An 18,822-nucleotide genomic window follows, 5' to 3' on the forward strand; every position below is an offset into this window, starting at 1 on the left:
TCGTGAATAACGCCGGGAACAAGAAACGAACGGGTTCTGGGACTTTTGAGAAACTGGATCTTTTGTAGCTTTATCAACTACTCTTTTATTGCCGTTTATCCAGACTGACAGCGTGCCGAAGCTCCGGAACTTCCACAACTTTTGGCCACTCCGTTCTATCCTGGGGAATCGTATGAAGATACTGTGAAGTACAAAATGCTTGCGTTGAACATTCGCCATGATTAGAATCAAGCAGAATCTTTATTCATCTTGTTCTACCTGTATACCCATGCTTCAAGATGGACAGCTTAGAGAAGAGAGACATGGCACCTCAAACCTCTGCAGAGGGTGATGCAATTTCAGCCGATAAGAAGAGCTTTCCTCACAACGAAAAAGATTATGCCGACGTCGAGGTTCTAAAGTCAGAGCCTACCCGGCCCTTGGAGACAGCGGAGGATATTGTTACGAATGTCATCCACGTTGATGATGATCCTTCTATGAATCCATGGACAGTACGCATGTTCGTCGTTGGTAGGTCAATCAGACATCGACTAATTAGAGAAGCATGCTGACTGGACACAGGTATTGGGTTATCAGCATTCGGCGGCGTTCTACAAGAGATCATGTACTTCAAACCTCAAGTCGTCTATGTATCAGTCATGTTCTTGACCGTACTCGCCGAAACCCTCGGTACTGGCCTGTCGTACATCATCCCTCGAAAAGGCGCTATCGGTCGTTTCCTCAATCCTCACCCATGGAACAGAAAAGAACATACTGCTGCTGTCCTTATGGCATCGGCTGCATCAGTATCAGCACTATCAACTGAAGCCCTGTCGGTGCAGAAGTTGTGGTATGGCGGTTATCCCAACCAAGCTGCAGGTATCTTCATCACCCTGTCATCCCAACTCATTGGGTATGGAATTGCTGGTATGATGAGAAGCGTGCTGTTGTATCCTACCAAGATGTTGTATCCTGCCAACTTACCCATCACAACTGTGATGGAGACGTTGCATAAGCCCAAATCCGAAACGAAAAAGAGGTTCCAAGTCTTCTGGGTTGTTTTCGTAGCCATCTTCTGTTGGGAGTGGTTCCCCGAAGTATGTTAACCCTTATAATGACTTGAGATATACTAACAGTCCCAGTACATCTTTCCTCTCCTGTCTGCTGTCTCCATTTTCTGCCTCGCTGATCGCCACAACCCTGTCTTTACAAACCTTTTCGGTGGCTCACAGGGTAACGAGGGAATGGGCTTCTTGAGCATCTGCTTTGACTGGAACTACATCGCCGGCTTTGGCTCACCTCTCTGGATGCCTCTCCAGACACTGGTAAACAGCTTCATCGGCTATCTCGGCGGCATCATCCTTTCAATTGGTCTATACTACAGCAATACCTGGAGAGCCCAGGACTTTCCTTTCATGGCCCAGCTTCTGTACGATGGAAGTTCAAACTCGACCAACTACGTTCCATACAACGAAACGTCGATCATGAACCCCGATTTCACCGTAAACAACGAAGCTATTGACAAGGCTGGCCTTCCTCATCTTACAGCTACCTACATCAACTATCTCATCACGTCTAATGCTGGCCTGACTGCCACGTTGGTTCACATGCTTCTGTGGAACTACGCCGAAGTCAGCCTTGGATGGTCCTGGATTACTTTGACCAACCTGAAGAAGGCTTTTCGTCCACAGACGTATGTCTTCTGGCGCCAATCCGGCTCTCGTAGCGAGGATGAAAAGATTAAGCTTCGCGACGATCCCACTATCGACCCTCATTACAAGCTGATGCTTGATTACGACGAAGTTCCAAACAGCTGGTACTTTCTCGTCTTTGCGGTGAGCTTCATCATCGGGATGGTTTGTCTGTATGTGATGAAGTCGACGTTGCCTTGGTGGGGATTTATTATGGCTGTGATCTTCTTGGCCGTTTTCCTCGTTTTCTTTGGTGCGCAGTATGCTATCACTGGTTTCGGTTTCAACTTGCAACCGATCTTCCAGATGCTGGCGGGATACATGTTTCCTGGCCGCCCGCTTGGTAAGAAGCCTCAATATGATACTTGGTGACCTATACTGATCTTAAGCAGCAAACATGTACTTTACATCGTACACATACAATGCTCTCTCCCAGGGTTTCCTGCTTTTGCGAGACTTGAAACTTGCTCAGCAGAATAAGCTATCCCCCAAGGCCACATTTACTACTCAAGTCATTGGCTGTTGCTTAGGCGCCCTTCTCAACTACGTGATGATGATTAGGTATGCAACTTGTCAACATCCAATTCTTCAACATATACTAACTTATTTCAGTATCGTGGACAACCAAGCCCCGATCCTCAAGTCCGCTGAGGGAACCAACGTCTGGTCTGGTGCTCAGATCCAACAGTTCAACACTCTGGCAATCGCATGGTCTATCGCTCCCAAGATGTTCTCTATCGGCGCTCGATACCAATGGGTGACTATCGCCTTCTTCATTGGCTTTCTGGCTCCTCTGCCGTTCTACTTTGCTCACCGTTTCTTCCCCCATATGCGAATTTGGTCTTACCTCAACACGGCTATCATTCTCTGGTACCTTGGCGAACTCTTTGTCGGACTCAACGCGTCGCTTACAAGCTATTATATTATGGGCGCATTTGGACAGTTCTATCTTCGCCGCTACCGACCGCAAGCGTTTGTCAAGTGGAACTATCTCATTTCGGCTGCACTTGACGGTGGCACGCAAGTCATGGTCTTCATTGCCACGTTTGCGGTGTTTGGAGGTTCTGGAAAAGCGGTTGCATTCCCAGAATGGGCGGGGAACAGGGTTAACAACTTTGATTACTGCAAATACAATGCGCAGGGTTAGGCGTAGGGCTGCAGCATAGCAGAAGAGCGACACAGAAGGACTCAGCGTGATGGCAGAAAGTAGTATTGGTATATTTTGAGTTATGAAAGAATATTTATTCCAATGGTTACAATCCCTCACATTCGCACACGCGAGGTGAAATCGCTGTTGATGCAACTAGTTCTTGAAGCAGATGAACATGGGTTGATCAGTAGTAAGACTGATAACGGGATAAGTCGATGGAAATGATTAAAGTAAATTGCATTGTCGATACAATTATCAGTTGCGTATCGGTCCAACACTCTGAAGCAGTGATGTGGGGAAGACAAGTTAACAAATGACGTGGCTCCACGATGTTTGTAGTGCGGGGAGTATTAGAAACCGAGCTTATTCCGACTATGATGATCTGTAGGTCTGGATTGTATCTATGAGTGATATCCTGAATACCCAAAACAACATATCTCGAAATGACATCTTCTTCGCCATTTTCAGGCCTCAAAGGTTACACTTCTAAAACCATTCCCTACAAATCGGGACCTGATGGTGACGTCCTTCTCGATGTCGTTTATCCCGAGGAGACAGAAGGTCTTCCGAGTACTGTCCTAATTCATATTCATGGCGGATTTCTGGCAAGTACCCATGAGCCAGTAGTCAGAGTTCCTCGCTGACAATATTTCAGATCGTTGGAGACAGATACAGTTATATGCCGTATTGGCTTGTCAACGCAGCTGTTGCACGTAAATGGATTTTCGTTACCCCAGACTATCGTCTTGTTCCAGAATCCACGGCTCATGCATCTTTGGACGACACTGTTGACGCATACAACTGGGTACGCTCTTCGCTCGCTGAAGTGATCAACCGCCGTGTCGGCTCAGTCTTGGTAGCTGGCTCCAGCGCTGGTGGATACCTCGCGTTATCTACTGCAAATGCTGTTAAGCAGAAACCAGAAGGACTTCTTCTCATATATGGGATGCTAGATGCTGCTGGCTCGCGATACACTACGCCTGGTACAAACATCTGGGGAGCGCCACCCTTTGATACATCGTCTGTGCTTGACAAGTTTCCCAAGAAGAGGGACAGCGAAGATCGAAAGCCAATCTCAGGATACCCGCCACCCGAGAACTTCCAAGAGGATCCTAGATTCTCCATAGCCTCTGCACTGCACATCGACGCGTTGTTCCCTGATTACATGACCGGTATTGACGGTCTCAGTCGCGATATTGCCAACAAGGGCATAGATGCCATTCCCGAAGAACACCGTCGCCTGTACCCTCTCTCTTTCGGCAAGCTCAATGAAATTCCACGCACTTACCTTTTGCACGGCAAGAATGACTCTGCTGTGACTGTCGACTGCAGTGTAGTGGCTGAGAAGAAGCTTCGCAACGCGGGTGTTGAGGTTGTGGGGGATTTCCCTGAGGATGCGGAGCATGGATTTGATGGCAGGGTTGGCAATATCGATGTCGAAAAGACGGATGCGGATGGAGTGAGCAATGTCGAGAGTTTGAGGAACGCTATTAGGTTTATTGAGTCTTCGGTCAAGGACCAATGAGCTAAGTGACGAATAAAATTAAACTCAGCCTTGAAAAATCACCATGTTATCCCGCAGCCATCTCATGCCATTACCGGTGGTTAAATCAATCGTGGATAAATGTCTGCCGCTGTATCACATACCACGTGTGATGATCGAAAATCGTGCTACAGAAGTATTTACCCTATGTCTCCGGAACCCGCTTGTACCCGAATGATCCGGGATCCGAGGCATTTCCTATTTACATCATCCCATTATTACTCAAGCAACGTCAGATCGCAAAAGCACCAATGATGCTATCCCCAGTCTTAATCCATATTATTATGGTAGCATGTTGTGTACATAATTCGCCGAGAAGACTACGAAATGGGGTGCCATTTTCGGAAAGTGAATAACTCAGCGACAAAATAACGCGGCATCCTCAGAGTGATTAGTTAGCGAAGAGTGCTTGTTATTTTGGTGGCTGGGCCCTCGGTCAAGGATGTCGGGAATTTCCCCGTACGCCGTCGTCCCTTTCCCCATGGGAATCATTGCTTGGCCCTGGGGATTGTCCGCTAAAACAACATGGACTCGTGAGCTAAGAAAAATGCCTCCGAGAGGGAGACCGAGGCCGGCCGAGTAAGATGTGAAGAAGTGGGAGGTGGTGATGTCAAGATGAAAGTACTGCTGTCGAAGCAAGATGAAGTACTGACAGAATCCTGACACTGAACCACTGGTTGCTGTTAGTCTCGGATCACTCTCTGTCTACAGGTACATTACACTACCCTAACCCAGTTCCGCCACACTAATTTCCCCAGGTCATCCTACCATTCCAGCGATCATTACCAAAACCATGACATCTCCAGGGCCCATTCATTTGTCAATGGCTGTTTTCATCATCGTTCTTGAATTCATGCATAACCTTCGGCCCGAGATTGGACCAATCCAACATCGAGTGGCCGAGTAATTTTACCAGCAAATTTTTCTTATGGCTTCCTTTAGTCTGGTGATAGAATCCGGGGCATCACTTTGTAAACAAGCTTACTCTTGTACTTCTCCAACCCCGCAAATGGAGACTCCGACTCTCAAGTCATGCATCATTGATCCTTGCACAGCATCAGGCAACTAAACCCAGAACTTGCTTTCTCCCGGCTCTTTTCTCGGCCATATATATGCGATGCACTTGTCTAGAATCCATTTGTTTAACCGTTTTTCTGATCAACGTTGAGTAATGAACCGTTGTAGCGGTTTTCGTCTCCCAGAACTGCTTGGCCCTTGTCTAGTACTGTTCATCATGAGGCGGAGTCTCCGCACCGGGGTAGTCTGCAGAGTGACGAGTGCAGGTTAAATCCATCCCAAGTTTTCAAGGTCATGATCGCCAAGACCTTGAAGTATATATAAGAAACCTTGGAACGAACGTCAGTTGAGTCCCGGTTCTTCAGACAGCGACCAATTCAATCATGTTCTTCAAGAAGCTGCTCACTTCCGCTGCAGCCCTCACAGGCACTGCGCTTGCCCAGAGCAAGGCAGGCGTCGAAGACCTCGACAAGCCCCGCAGAGACCTTTTCGAAAAGGACCTCTCCAAGTGTCCCGGCTACAAAGCCACAAAGCACTGGGAGACCCGATCTGGCTTTTACGCTGACCTTTCCCTCGCGGGTCAGGCCTGTGATGTCTACGGAATCGATCTGCCTGAGCTGAAACTTGAGGTTGAATATCAGACCGAAGACCGACTGCATGTCAAGATCTTGGATACGAACAACACTGTTTACCAAGTCCCAGATGACGTTTTCCCTCGTCCTGGGCTCGGACAGTGGGCTTCACCCAAAAACTCGAGGCTCAAGTTTGACTTCAAGGCGGATCCTTTCTCCTTCACCGTTTCCAGGAGGGATACCGATGAAGTGCTTTTTGATACCTCGGGCAGCGATCTTGTCTTTGAGAGTCAGTACGTCTATCTCAAGACCAAGCTTCCCGATCGCCCTCATCTCTACGGTCTCGGCGAGCATAGCGATCCTTTCATGCTGAACTCGACCAACTACACCCGCACTATCTACACCCGCGACTCATATGGTACACCCAAGGGTCAAAACCTCTATGGAGCTCATCCCATCTACTTCGATCATCGGGAGAAGGGCACTCACGGTGTTTTCCTTCTCAACTCCAACGGCATGGACGTTTTCATCGATAAGAAGAATGGCCAGCAGTTTTTGGAGTATAATATTATTGGCGGTGTTCTCGACTTTTACTTCGTTGCTGGGCCATCGCCTCGTGATGTCGCGAAGCAGTACGCCGAGATTACCACTCTACCCCTCATGACGCCTTACTGGGGTCTCGGTTTTCACCAGTGCCGATACGGCTACCGTGATGTTTATGAGGTTGCTGCTGTTGTAGCCAACTATTCCGCTGCTGGAATCCCACTCGAGACGATGTGGACAGATATTGACTACATGGACCGTCGACGCATCTTCACCATTGATCCAGAGCGCTTCCCTGCAGACAAGTACAAGGACCTTGTTGATACGATCCATGCACGAGACCAGAAGTACATCGTCATGGTTGACCCAGCCGTATATGACATGGAATCTAATCCGGCCCTTGATTCAGGCCTCGAGTACGACACTTTCATGAAAGAGCCCAACGGCTCCGACTACCGAGGTGTTGTGTGGGCTGGACCCAGTGTCTTCCCTGACTGGTTCAACCCCAACTCACAAAAGTACTGGAACGAGCTCTTTGCCAATTTCTTCGATGGCGAGAACGGTCCTGATATCGATGGTCTCTGGATTGATATGAATGAGCCTGCAAACTTCTTCAACCGTCCTTACCCTGGCAACAACACCACTCCTGAGAAGTTCGCAGAGATTGATGGTGATCCCCCCAAGCCGCCTCCCGTCCGTGATGGTCCTCCTGCTCCTATCCCTGGCTTCCCCGACAGTCTACAGCCTGCATCTTCTCGTCTTAACACGCGTGAGTCTGTTTCCATCGCCAAGACCACCATCCACAAGCGCTCCATGGCAGCCCGCACAACATCCCACAGCCGTGGCGTTGGACAGTGGGCTACCAAGAAGCACTGGGGACAGAACAAGTACGGCCGCCCTGGCTCCAGCTGGCCAAATGGCAAGAAGACCGGATCTGGTTGTGGCCCGAATGAGTGCAAGGGTCTTCCCAATCGAGAGCTCATCCAGCCTCCCTACATGATCCAGAACGGCGCGGGACCGACGCTTGCTGACGGCACTACCGATACCGATCTTGTGCAGAGCGGAGATTACCTCCAGTATGACACACACAACTTGTACGGCGCTCAGATGTCAACACATTCGCACAATGCCATGCGTGCTCGACGTCCCGACAAGCGCGCTCTTGTTATCACGCGTAGCACCTTTGCTGGTTCTGGCAAGGATGTCTCGCATTGGCTTGGTGACAACCTCTCGATCTGGGATCAGTACCGCTTTAGCATTGGTCAGCTTCTCCAATTTGCATCCATCTACCAAATTCCTGTTGTTGGTGCCGATGTCTGTGGTTTCGGCGGTAACGTCACTGAGACTCTATGCGCTAGATGGGCTACGCTTGGAAGTTTCTACACTTTCTTCCGTAACCACAACGAGATCACTGCTGCATCACAAGAATTCTACCGCTGGCCCAAGGTCGCCGAGGCAGCCCGTACTGGTATCGCCATTCGTTACAAGCTCCTCGATTACATCTACACTGCCATTTACAAGCAGAACCAGACAGGCACCCCTACTCTCAACCCTCTGTTCTTCAACTACCCCAACGACAAGAACACATACTCCATCGACCTTCAGTTCTTTTATGGTGATGGCATCCTCGTCAGCCCTGTTACAAAGGAGAACAGTACTGAGTTGGAATATTACCTCCCTGATGACATTTTCTACGAGTGGTCCACCGGAAAGCCTGTTCGTGGTACTGGTTCATATGAGTCTGCAGAGGTTGAGCTCACTGATATCATGGTTCATTACAAGGGTGGCATCATCTACCCCCAGCGTGTCGACAGTGCCAACACTACCACCGCTCTCCGCAAGAAGGGTTTCAACCTTGTTATTGCACCCGGTCTGAACGGTAAGGCTTCTGGATCTTTGTACCTCGACGATGGAGAGTCTGTCGTCCAGGACGCTGTATCCGAGATTGACTTCACTTACACCAAGGGCAAGCTGAGTATGGGTGGAAGCTTTGAGTACGATGCCGGTGTCAAGATTGAGACGATCACCATTCTTGGTGTTGAAAAGCAGCCCAAGGGCACCGATCATGCAGAGTATGACTCTGAGAACAAGAAGCTGATCTTTGCGGCGGATGTACCTTTGACGAAGAAGTGTTATGTGGATCTCTTCTGAGAACAGAGCGAACAGGATGATGATTTTGCTACTTTGACGCTGGTTCATGACTGTATTCAAAATTCTTGATGTATATAATGAGCCGTTAATGAAGGTTGTGGTTATATGAAAGATGTAAATTGATATCTATTGTTGTATCCAAGACGAGATGCAGTTCTTTCCGCCGTGGTGAATTGGCACAAAATATCGTGGGTTTGGCTTAAGCAAAACACAGTTGTCAGGGACAGATCTTCGAAAACAACATTCGATCACAATAACATGGGTAGAGTATGAGTGGTATCTGCGCATGAAGCCTGATGAAAGCCACCATTCAGGCTCCAGGCGCTTATCGGTACGATTTGAAAAGCTTCTGGTATTTGTTGCGAGTTTTCTTGTCACCCACCCAAACACTCCGCTCGTCGCCCACCACCTCAATATGTTCGCCGATGTAAGTAGCGACCATTCCATTGCCATACGCAGACTTGTCGATGAAGACATGCTCGTCAGGTTCGACGACATCGATGTAGTAAGGGTGCGCCAACATGGCAGTCAGGTCGTCAGCTGACTCATAAAGGAACATGGCAATCCCATCAAACTCGACGAGTTTGTTTGAAGTCGGTGGGGACAATCTTCCCGCCAACTCGAATCTGATAACGGGGATGAGTTAGCGAATCACTAGTCTACACTGATGGAGTTTGGTGTCGGCAGAGGGAGTGTTACCTGCTGGTATCTGGATATGCCAAAGTTAGTTGCAAGTGGAATAACCTTGGGTGTATGTTGAGTGTCCCAGTACTCCCAGAACTCAGCACGGGTCATGTTGGGATGACGCTTGATGTAAGTCAACATCTGCAACAGCCCTGTGTTCGAGGACGAGGCCAATGTTGTCCCAACAAGACCAACAGCGAGGGTAAGAAATGACGTGATTTGGACCATGTTGTTTACTTTTTGAATTGTGATAGTAAGATTGAACAATGAAGATGAGGATATTTGTGGCTTCAGACTTCCCGGCAACCATGTCGGGTATTTGAACAAAGGAGATTATGGACCGAGTAATGTGACTGTCTCGCGAAGAGTTGGTGGTCAAATTCCTAGAACCAACACTTCCAAGGCGGTCTTGTCAAATGGATTCGGGACATGAGGTCAACTGAGAACGCCACTATAGAGAACAATGGGTTGACTAGAATTTGCAACTAAGACATGTTGTTCTTGTTCAAGGATTATCTCGGTTCCCTCACTTGTTGCAATCAGGGATATTCTTCCGAATTCCAAGGGCGTGGTCTAGATTTGAGATTTAGAAGCACGTCTGAACTCGACTGTTCGCATTTCGACAGATCTTTACGCAACGCCGCAGCGGTTCCGCGGCGTTATGCGGGAAAGCCTGTCGATGCTACAGTTCCGCGCGTGGATAGTAAAACCGCGTTCATAGTTGTCAGGTACCAAAATCTCACATAATAGTAAGTATAGGCAGGTAGTCAAATCTTCGACAACCTCCAGATGCCGTATCAGTCAACATCCCCGAGTGGGAAACGACGGCCCGCTATCCTCGCGTCAGCTCTAGACCGGCCCAACAGCTGCTTGGCATCATGCCTTAACAAAGAACCGCACCAATAGTAACGCATATCCCTCTCGAAGGAACGCCACCACAAAAAGAACAATAGGAAGAAGATGACACTAGTTCCGTGACAAACATACATTACTACACGCAAAAAGTCTCGTCACCAACACATATACAACGAACAATGCCCAAGATCCAAGACACGGATCCCCCATGACCCATGCAATTTCTTGGATTGAGACATATGCAGGCCTTGGGTTCCGAAAGCCAACTCCGATGAAGTGGGTTTGGTCGCGATGGAGAATAGAGATCAGACCAACTAAGTTTTCTCCATCACCTATTGTTTCGTTGGGTTTGCTGTGTCGTCGATGGGATCCGAAGAGCAATCTAGTCTTGATTTCCGGAACCGTCTCATCTGACAAAATGACCAAATATGAATATCTTGTAATTATAACAAAGGGCACTTCCTCATCTTGGCAGTTCGTCCGGTTACACCACTCTTTGATGATAGAAGCTGTGTCTTGACATGCCTTACCCAGTGACGAACGGCGTGACGACCTTCCTACCACCACCTGAAAGCTACGTGGTGGACTTTGACAACCCGCAGAAACAAGATGCCATCGAGCATTATCTTGTATTCGCTATTCTCGGACCAATTGCGTTCCTGTTTTTATTACAGAGACTCTATACGAAGTACTTCATCTTGGGAAGCTTGAAGATCGATGATGGTAAGTTGCATTGATAAGCCCGTACAGTTGGCACCGAAACTGATCTGCCGCGAAGCTCTGATTGTAGTTGCTTGGGTAAGTCAACTATAACATGCAGGAAGTGGTCACGAACTAACAAAGTTGCTTTATCAAGATCTGCTCGCTTGTCATGCAGTCGATTCAGATATGTGAGTGTTTCACCAGTCCTGACGTCCAAATTTTGCTAAAGACGTACAGGGTCCATCTCCATCGGAGGTCTCTGCCACCACGCATGGGAAATGCCAATCGACGTCTTTGAGAATCACATGCTCGTAAGTCTGCATCACTTGTTACCATTGAAGCCTGATCTGACACCCGTGAAGAGCTCATACATCGCTGCACCCGTCTTCATCATCTGCAATGGCTGCAGCAAAACATCTTTGTTAACATTTTACTTTCAAATATCACCACAAGTGTGGTTCCGTCGAGTCATTTTTGGAACCATCGCCTTTGTCGTTCTTTACACTCTTATCATCTCTACGCTTCTTCTCTTTGGCTGTTATCCTATTCAAACAGCCTGGGATCCGTTCCGATTCGCAAGTGGAAAGTGTGCTGACAATGCTGTTGTCTACATCATCATTGCCGTGGTCAACATTATCTCTGATCTTATCCTATTTGTCATTCCCATACCCATGATTGTCCAGCTGAAGATGCCGTTGGGCCAGAAGATTGGAGTGGCTATTATGTTTGGTATTGCCACCATGTAAGTGCTACTTCTGATAGGAAAGTTGCGGACTGACGGAAAATACACAGAACTGTCGCGACGTCAATAATTCGAATGATCTACCTCCCCGCTCTTCTCGGAGCACTCGACATCCCATGGGTCGCTGCCCCGGCCAACGTCTGGTCTATCGCTGAAGCGAACCTCTTCATCGTTTGCGGCTCAATGCCCACATTGCGCAAGTTCTTCAAGCGTATTGCACCGAATTGGATGGGCTCCTCACCTGCACCCGAAGAAGTTGCTGTGTTTGAGTCTGTGTCAGATCAGTCATCCCGATTTGTATTAGACAAGAAGAAGAAGAAAAAGCATACAGGATATTCGCAGTTTGATACACTGGAGTTGAGTAATTATCCTGACACTGTTAGTCAGGAAACGCAAGTAAACGGTGGTAAGGATGATGAAGGGGAGTTAGGGAATGCTTTGTACAACACGAGTGAGGAGGCGGGTTTACAGCAGAGCAAAATTGCCTACACGAAGTCGTTTGAGGTAACACGCAGTCCATGAGATAACTAGCTAGTCGTTGTTGGATGATAGGGGTATTGGGCTTTCATAATGTTGTAATTTCAAACGAATATTTTATCTTAGTTCAATGTTTTGTCCTCTCGAAAACTCGGCCATCAAGCTGCAAATGCGTCAAAATTGTGTTACATGGCAACACTCAACACAGCCAACAACAACAAAGATCATCAGTCATGTCGATCGCGTGACGTCAACATAAACGTCAAAACAAGGGCGCGTTGAGTTATATCCAGTTCTTAACCCACGAACATTCGCAAAACTTTGTCTCTCGATGACTGTTGCATTTTCACAAACTCATGGTTCTGCCAAGTGTACTACTTCTACATATTAAGGACTGGCTGACTGCAATAATGTCTTCCTCTTCGACACAAATCGCCAGCGCAACGAGGCCAACAATTAGGCGTGATGTAGAGATGACGGCAAGTCCTACAATGGATCTTGATGAACGGCAGCATGAATCTCATATAATTGAGGGTTCTCTTCCACCTACAGACCGTGGGAAGGATGCTTACCTGACTCTACTCTGTTGCACCATGGCCCAAGTATCCGACAGCGTTCCATGAGCATTACAGCAAGCTAACCCCTACTCTTATAGTTACCCATCTGGGGCTACTCAGTCTCATTTGGCATATTCCAGGAATACTACTCCCGCCCATCAAGCCCTATTAGTAAGGAGTCTTCTGGCACGATCGCAACGATCGGGTCACTACAACAAGGCGTCATGTATCTCATGATGCCCTTCGCATTCATGGTTCTTACCAAATACCCTCGTTTGCGTCAATATTGTGGACCTCTTGGTCTTCTTATAACAACAACTAGTCTTACAGCTTCAGCTTTCGTGGACACTGTCGCAGGACTCATTGCGACTCAGGGTGCTCTGTACTCGATTGGCTGTGGCCTCCTGTTCAGTCCGATTTCGCATTATATGAACGAGTGGTTCGTTGAGAGGAAGGGGATGGCTCTTGGCGTTATGTGGGCAGGCAAATCGGCGACTGGTATGGTCGCCTTTATTCTCAATCTTTAAATAGTTGACTAACTTTGAGTATAAGGTATCGCCATGCCCTTTGTATTTGATGCCTTGCTTCGTCGGATTGGTCTACGCGCGACTCTCCTGGTCTGGGCTGGTACATCCGCTGCAATGTGTCTTCCCACATTGTTCCTCATCAAACCTCGGATCCCACAGCATAACCAAGTTCAGGTTCGGTCACTGTCATTTAACTTTCTTCGCCATACTTCTTTTTGGATGATGCAAGCTGGCGTGATCATACAGTCACTAGGATATCTCATGCCGAGTACATACCTAGCAAGCTACGCGTCAACAATTGGACTGCCCAGTATCACCGGCCCCATCCTTCTCGCGCTATTCTCAGTAGCATCAGTCCCGGGTGGCATTGTCCATGGAATGGTGGGTGACAAGACATCAGCGACTAGAGCTGTGACTATTGCGTCTGTGGGAAGCGCACTACCTATCTTTTTACTCTGGGGCCTGAGTTTAAACCTCGCCAATCTAGTTGTCTTTGTTGTTCTATATGGTTTTTTCGCAGGTGGCTTCAGCTCAACATGGTCCAACATGTCATCAGACATTCAAAAGGATGACTCTGATGCCGATTCAGCGCTCATCTTCGGCATGCTCATGGGCGGGCGAGGGATAGGTTTCGTCTCTGCAGGTCCATTGAGTGGTGTTTTATTACAGGCCAAAGCATCTTTATCTGACGAGGCGTTGGGTTATGCGACGAAATACGGACCAATGATTTTATGTACAGGAGTCACGGCTGTGTTTGGAGCTTGGGCGCCGATGTGGAAAGGTGTGAAAGTTGCTTTGAGAGTGTCTGACGATGGTGGCAATTGAGAAAATCGCGGCGTTGCGACTGTTACCAAGTTGTTAACAGAATATCTGTTTCAAAGTCAGCCGGTGTTTGGCACGGCAAGTGAGTCAAGGGTAGTTTCTTGTCATCTCCAAGAGGGGAACGACGTGGCCTGAACGGAGTTAAGATCGGCTTTAAGTACATACTTGTAACTCGATGTCGTAAGCAAACGGGCGGTTCGGGTAACACAGCGTGGGGGGGTTTACTGTAAGCACTTTAACAATAAGATCCTAATTATGATGATTGCAAGAGTGAGATACGGTTGCCGCTTATGATCTAAACCGCAATCTGATTCTTTTCCATCCACGATATTGAACAAAATGCAGGCATCTACGCAGTAGGCGTCATTGAAGCTGTTATGTACACTTCTTTTAGTGGAGAAATCTTGAATTAATAATGTTATCCCTCCAATGGTAGTGGATCGTAAACTCCGAGGCTGGAGATAGTTCCCTGCATCACTCTTTGATTGGCTTTATTGATTCAGAGTTGGTACGCTAAACTGACATCAGAACTGGCGTGGAGCCATTGTATCATTGTATCAACATCGAGACACACGATGAGACAATACCCCTCACTTCGCTTGGACCATCCTCAATGACATCAATTTTCCATATATAAGAAAAGAACTCACTTCCTCTCTTTTTCCAATTGAACGTCGCCATCCCTTCAACTTTCTATTTAATCCCGCAAAACATAGCAAAAATGTCCGTCGAAACTGCCTACGATCCCAAGGACATGCTGTTCCGCCACCTGGGACCTACTGGTCTCAAGGTTAGTGTCTTCAGTCTGGGTGGCTGGTTGACATACGGTAAGATACTACCAAGACCAAGACATTGTTTATACGCGAACTAACAGATTGAAGGTGGAACACAAAAGGGAGACATTGTCAAGCAAATCTTGCAAAAGGCCTGGGATCACGGTGTCAACACCTTTGACACTGCCGAGGTCTATGCCAACGGTGAATCTGAGATTGAGATGGGCCGAGCCCTTAAGGAGCTCAACTGGCCTCGAGACGAGTAAGCATCACCAATTTTAGTCTTTTAGCAATCAGGGAACTAACAGATCCAGATACGTCCTCACGACCAAGGTTTTCTTCGGCACAGGTCGCAAGGAGCCTAACACCCGCGGTCTCTCCCGCAAGCACGTCGTCGAGGGTCTCAAGAGCTCCCTCAAGCGATTGGAACAGCCTTACGTCGATGTTGTCTTCGCCCACCGCCCCGACTACGCTACTCCTATGAAGGAGATTGTTGAGGGATTTACTCAAGTCATTCGCAACCTTAACCTTGCCTACTACTGGGGTACCTCAGAGTGGAGCGCTGCTCAGATTACCGAGGCTACTCAAATTGCTGAGCGTTACAACCTCATTGCTCCTGGTAAGACCACATGCTTTGATCAATTAAGAGGTTCATGCTAACTTTGATACAGTTGTCGAGCAGCCCCAGTATAACGCTTTCCACCGTGAGCGCTTCGAGACTGAGTATGCTCCCCTCTACAACCAATTCCAGTACGGAACCACCATCTGGTCCCCTCTCGCCAGCGGTCTCCTCACTGGAAAGTACAACAACGGTATCCCTGAGGATTCCCGTTTCGCTACTAACAAGTCTTTCTTCGAAAACACTGTCAGCGAACTTCAGACAGAAGCTGGAAAGGCCAAGATCGAGAAGGTCAAGAAGCTGTCCGAGATTGCTGAGCGTCTCGGCGGTAACGTTGCCCAGCTCTCTCTTGCCTGGGCTCTCAAGAACCCCAACGTCAGCACCGTTATTCTCGGAGCCACAAAGGTTGAGCAGCTCGAGGACAACTTCAAGGCCCTCGAGCTTTACAAGAAGATTGATGATCAGGTTTTGGAGGAGATTGAGAAGGTTCTCGACAACAAGCCTAAGGGTCCTGCTACTTACAACCGTGAGAGGACTTTGGACTGGAAGCCTTAATTTATTTACTGTCTAGATATGAAAAGTAGACTCTGAAAATAATGAGAAGCAAATAGTGTAGTCTTTATTGTGGTATAATTGCTACATGTGTCCCATCCCATCCCCAAGTGAAACATATTGACGATATACGTGACTGAGTATTGAGCATTGGAACAAGCCGAAGTTGACCCTTTTCTTCCCCAAGAGTTAGGATACGTAATTTAATATTCTATACAAACATCTGATGGGGCTTGCATCATCTTGCAGGTCATGCGAAGCAAGAAGCAACATAGAAGGGTTACAGAATGAGGTGAGTGAAAAGCAGATTATCATATTGGAGACCTATATACATGATCATATATATATACTAACAGAAGTCGTCCTAACAGGCCATAAACATCCCATCGTATCTTATCTAGCAGCCAGAAGGTAGAGTGAAGCTTTCGGTTCTGCTGGTGCTGCTGTACTTGGCACCGGTACCCAGACCTCTCTTGGCGAAACCCTTCCAGAGCTCACACTTGTTCTTACCGCCAGTCAGAGCGGTATCGGCATCAATGATAGCATCACGAGCCTGAACCATATTGGGGTTGCAAGGTTGACTACAAAAAGTTAGCAAAAGGTCACCAAGAATCACAAGTAGTGAACTTACAGAGCCATGCCGTCCATGACAAGCTTCATGGAAAGATACTTTCCATCAGTAGGGACCTGACCGTTGAACTTGGGCATATCATCATCGTTCTTGCCATGCTTCTCAATCAAGTTCCACATGACCTCGTACAGGATCGTGGCCCAGACCGTTCCGATAGCGTGCACGCTAGAAAGCCCGTTGGCGCTCTTGTAGGTGTACGGGTTAGTGGTCAGGCTTGTGCTGTAGGGGTAAGCACGGATACCAGCAGCCTTGCCAGAGATCCAGTCACCCATGGGTTTGTTGGCGGAGCGAGTGTCCTTGGGCTGGAGGTGGATAGCGATGGCCATGAAGTCACTCCATCCTTCTCCCATGCCACCAGACTCACCACCCTGAGAATGTTAGCATGCGTTTATCACGCAGCGGTTAAAGAAACTTACAGGAAGACATCCTCCGTTCGCAGGACCACCAGTCAAACGGTTGCTAAGACCGTGGGTGTACTCGTGGATAACCACGCCGGCATCAAATGTGCAGTCACGCTTGGGGTTGCTAGTATCCCACAAGAACATTCTCATACGTCCAGGCTGACCGTCGGGAGGAGATGAGAACATAGCGTTGTTGGTGAATCCTCCATCCTGAGCCATGAGAATAACCTGGTCATTGCCCTTACCGCCCGCACCGTTGTTGTTAGCCTCGAAGTTACCAGCTTGCTCATTGAAACCGAGAGCATGAAGAAGATCATGGTACTTGTTGGCGGTGTAGAAAAGCTGGGTAACAGATGCGTCACGGTAGCTAGTGGGGTCGGCTGTGGCTGGAGAGTATTTGTACTCGAAGGTAAGGGACTTGGAGTCAGGGCGGTAGTTGTTAAGGTAGGCGCTTCCTCCCGAGGGGTTTGTTTGAGCGATACCGTTGTTGCCACGAGTTGTGGTGTAGTTGGCTGTGCCATCACTCTGCCAAGTAAACTCAGATCGGACGATATCCCAAGGGTCCTTGACCACGGAGCGAGAACCTTGAGAAGGATCGTTGACGCCCCAGGGGCTGCCGAAATGGTTAGTCTCCCAATTATAATTAACAGATAAGGATGAACTTACTAAACCTCATAAGTAGCCTCGGCGACGTAGTCAACAATACCAACAACCTCATCAGTCTTGGCAGCATTGACATAAGTCAAGAGCCAGTTGTCAAGAACATCAGTCTCAACTCGCCAAGTGAGCTTTAGTTTGCCATCATCAACGAGATAAGCGAGCTTAGCCTCGGGCTTGCTGACAGTACCAGAAGTTCCTGTGAACTCGTAATGCTTGTCACTCTTCTTAACAGCCTTGGCCTTATCAGCCTCAACAGGAAGTGAGAGAACATCGACGGTGTCTTTGAGAGCCTCAACAGGATCCTTCTCGTCTCGCTTAGTCAGAGGACCAGGCATCTTGCCATCGAAGAAGCTGTTTCCGTAGGAAAAGACTTCTCCATCAGCACCAATCTGTTTACTATCAGCGTATGCTCTCACACGACCTTGTCAAGGTCACTCACGTTGACGTTGAAGTCGGCATTATCGATGTCGATGCCATTGACGGTTTGCTTGAAGTTGACGTGGGCAATACCGTTGGTGCCGACATAGTGGTCGTCAACCATGCGGAACTCAGCCTTGGGGTATGTGGCCTTGACCAAGTCACTGGCAGTCTCTGTGTAGTCAGCTCGCTTGGTAACAACCTTGGCACTGACGTCCTCAGGAACCTCTTCCTGAGAAACATACTCGGCCATTGGAGCAAGCTTGAAAGCTTCTAGGTCAAGACCTCGCTTGCTCATGGGAGATGGGTTGGGTGCCCTTCGGCTGGGATGGGCACCGGCTAGGCCGGTGAGGCCTATTAGGAGGAGACTATCGGAGAAGCGCATGTTGAGAACGAGTGAGGATTGTGAGAAGAGAGAGTGTTGATGATGGGGTAAAAGAAACCATCATGGAAGGTCTTGAGCTGTTATATAGTTTCCATTTCATAGAAACAGAATTCATTCTCCTCTGCTTCTTTTTAGCTTCCCCATTCGATCGGGACTTTTGTGTATCTTGGCTACTTAGACGCCAGATGCTAACCACCGGCCTATTTCGGGATATATCTGCCAAGAGAAGAAGGGTCTTTTGTCTGGGGTAATTTATTATCTTCACGGCAGTTCAAACACGCGATCATGGGGCATCGTGAGTGATAGCAGTTTTATGGAGCTTAATTGTCACCGTGCTGTCAGCCAGGTCTTAGCTGACATGGATACTATGCA

At 48.1% G+C, this 18,822-nt stretch overlaps 8 protein-coding genes across 8 annotated transcripts; 6 read left to right on the forward strand and 2 right to left on the reverse strand.

Annotated features, from left to right (window-relative positions):
* The first annotated feature begins 418 nt into the window (after positions 1 to 418).
* Positions 419 to 3,157, forward strand: EDB82DRAFT_499217 (OPT oligopeptide transporter protein-domain-containing protein). Its single transcript, XM_065608591.1, has 5 exons — positions 419 to 510; positions 562 to 1,076; positions 1,122 to 2,013; positions 2,063 to 2,231; positions 2,283 to 3,157. The coding sequence occupies exons 1-5, from the start codon at positions 477 to 479 to the stop codon at positions 2,815 to 2,817; spliced, it is 2,145 nt and encodes a 714-aa protein (XP_065464839.1). The 5' UTR covers positions 419 to 476; the 3' UTR covers positions 2,818 to 3,157.
* Positions 3,158 to 4,465, forward strand: EDB82DRAFT_499219 (Alpha/Beta hydrolase protein). The gene is made up of 2 exons (XM_065608592.1): positions 3,158 to 3,425; positions 3,476 to 4,465. Exons 1-2 carry the CDS (start codon positions 3,264 to 3,266, stop codon positions 4,343 to 4,345), a joined length of 1,032 nt encoding a protein of 343 aa, XP_065464840.1. The 5' UTR covers positions 3,158 to 3,263; the 3' UTR covers positions 4,346 to 4,465.
* Positions 4,466 to 5,301: 836 nt separating this feature from the next.
* Positions 5,302 to 8,851, forward strand: EDB82DRAFT_499220 (glycosyl hydrolases family 31-domain-containing protein). Its single transcript, XM_025734986.2, has one exon. The coding sequence runs from the start codon at positions 5,764 to 5,766 to the stop codon at positions 8,644 to 8,646; it is 2,883 nt and encodes a 960-aa protein (XP_025585738.1). The 5' UTR covers positions 5,302 to 5,763; the 3' UTR covers positions 8,647 to 8,851.
* On the reverse strand, positions 8,576 to 9,558 carry EDB82DRAFT_555687 (EthD domain-containing protein; the record flags this gene model as incomplete). Its single annotated transcript, XM_025734988.2, has 2 exons — positions 8,576 to 9,265; positions 9,346 to 9,558. The coding sequence occupies 2 exons, from the start codon at positions 9,556 to 9,558 to the stop codon at positions 8,972 to 8,974; spliced, it is 507 nt and encodes a 168-aa protein (XP_025585739.1). The 3' UTR covers positions 8,576 to 8,971.
* Positions 9,559 to 10,252: 694 nt separating this feature from the next.
* EDB82DRAFT_172471 (uncharacterized protein) lies at positions 10,253 to 12,259 on the forward strand. The gene is made up of 6 exons (XM_065607121.1): positions 10,253 to 10,908; positions 10,964 to 10,983; positions 11,042 to 11,075; positions 11,125 to 11,198; positions 11,250 to 11,629; positions 11,680 to 12,259. Exons 1-6 carry the CDS (start codon positions 10,707 to 10,709, stop codon positions 12,149 to 12,151), a joined length of 1,182 nt encoding a protein of 393 aa, XP_065464841.1. The 5' UTR covers positions 10,253 to 10,706; the 3' UTR covers positions 12,152 to 12,259.
* A 159-nt stretch (positions 12,260 to 12,418) lies between these two features.
* On the forward strand, positions 12,419 to 14,338 carry EDB82DRAFT_499231 (major facilitator superfamily domain-containing protein). The gene is made up of 4 exons (XM_025734990.2): positions 12,419 to 12,708; positions 12,762 to 13,161; positions 13,216 to 14,060; positions 14,178 to 14,338. Exons 1-3 carry the CDS (start codon positions 12,463 to 12,465, stop codon positions 14,013 to 14,015), a joined length of 1,446 nt encoding a protein of 481 aa, XP_025585741.2. The 5' UTR covers positions 12,419 to 12,462; the 3' UTR covers positions 14,016 to 14,060; positions 14,178 to 14,338.
* Positions 14,339 to 14,557: 219 nt separating this feature from the next.
* On the forward strand, positions 14,558 to 16,059 carry EDB82DRAFT_499233 (NADP-dependent oxidoreductase domain-containing protein). The gene is made up of 4 exons (XM_025734991.2): positions 14,558 to 14,839; positions 14,894 to 15,047; positions 15,100 to 15,404; positions 15,457 to 16,059. Exons 1-4 carry the CDS (start codon positions 14,734 to 14,736, stop codon positions 15,957 to 15,959), a joined length of 1,068 nt encoding a protein of 355 aa, XP_025585742.1. The 5' UTR covers positions 14,558 to 14,733; the 3' UTR covers positions 15,960 to 16,059.
* A 190-nt stretch (positions 16,060 to 16,249) lies between these two features.
* Positions 16,250 to 18,591, reverse strand: EDB82DRAFT_172508 (Fungalysin metallopeptidase-domain-containing protein). The gene is made up of 5 exons (XM_025734992.2): positions 18,088 to 18,591; positions 17,655 to 18,037; positions 17,004 to 17,601; positions 16,588 to 16,955; positions 16,250 to 16,537 (listed from the first exon to the last, which is right to left on the reverse strand). Exons 1-5 carry the CDS (start codon positions 18,448 to 18,450, stop codon positions 16,354 to 16,356), a joined length of 1,896 nt encoding a protein of 631 aa, XP_025585743.1. The 5' UTR covers positions 18,451 to 18,591; the 3' UTR covers positions 16,250 to 16,353.
* Between the last annotated feature and the right edge of the window lie 231 nt (positions 18,592 to 18,822).

The sequence above is a fragment of the Fusarium venenatum genome (genome assembly GCF_020744135.1).
Source record: "Fusarium venenatum strain MPI-CAGE-CH-0201 chromosome Unknown EDB82scaffold_2, whole genome shotgun sequence".
NCBI classification, from domain to species: domain Eukaryota; kingdom Fungi; phylum Ascomycota; class Sordariomycetes; order Hypocreales; family Nectriaceae; genus Fusarium; species Fusarium venenatum.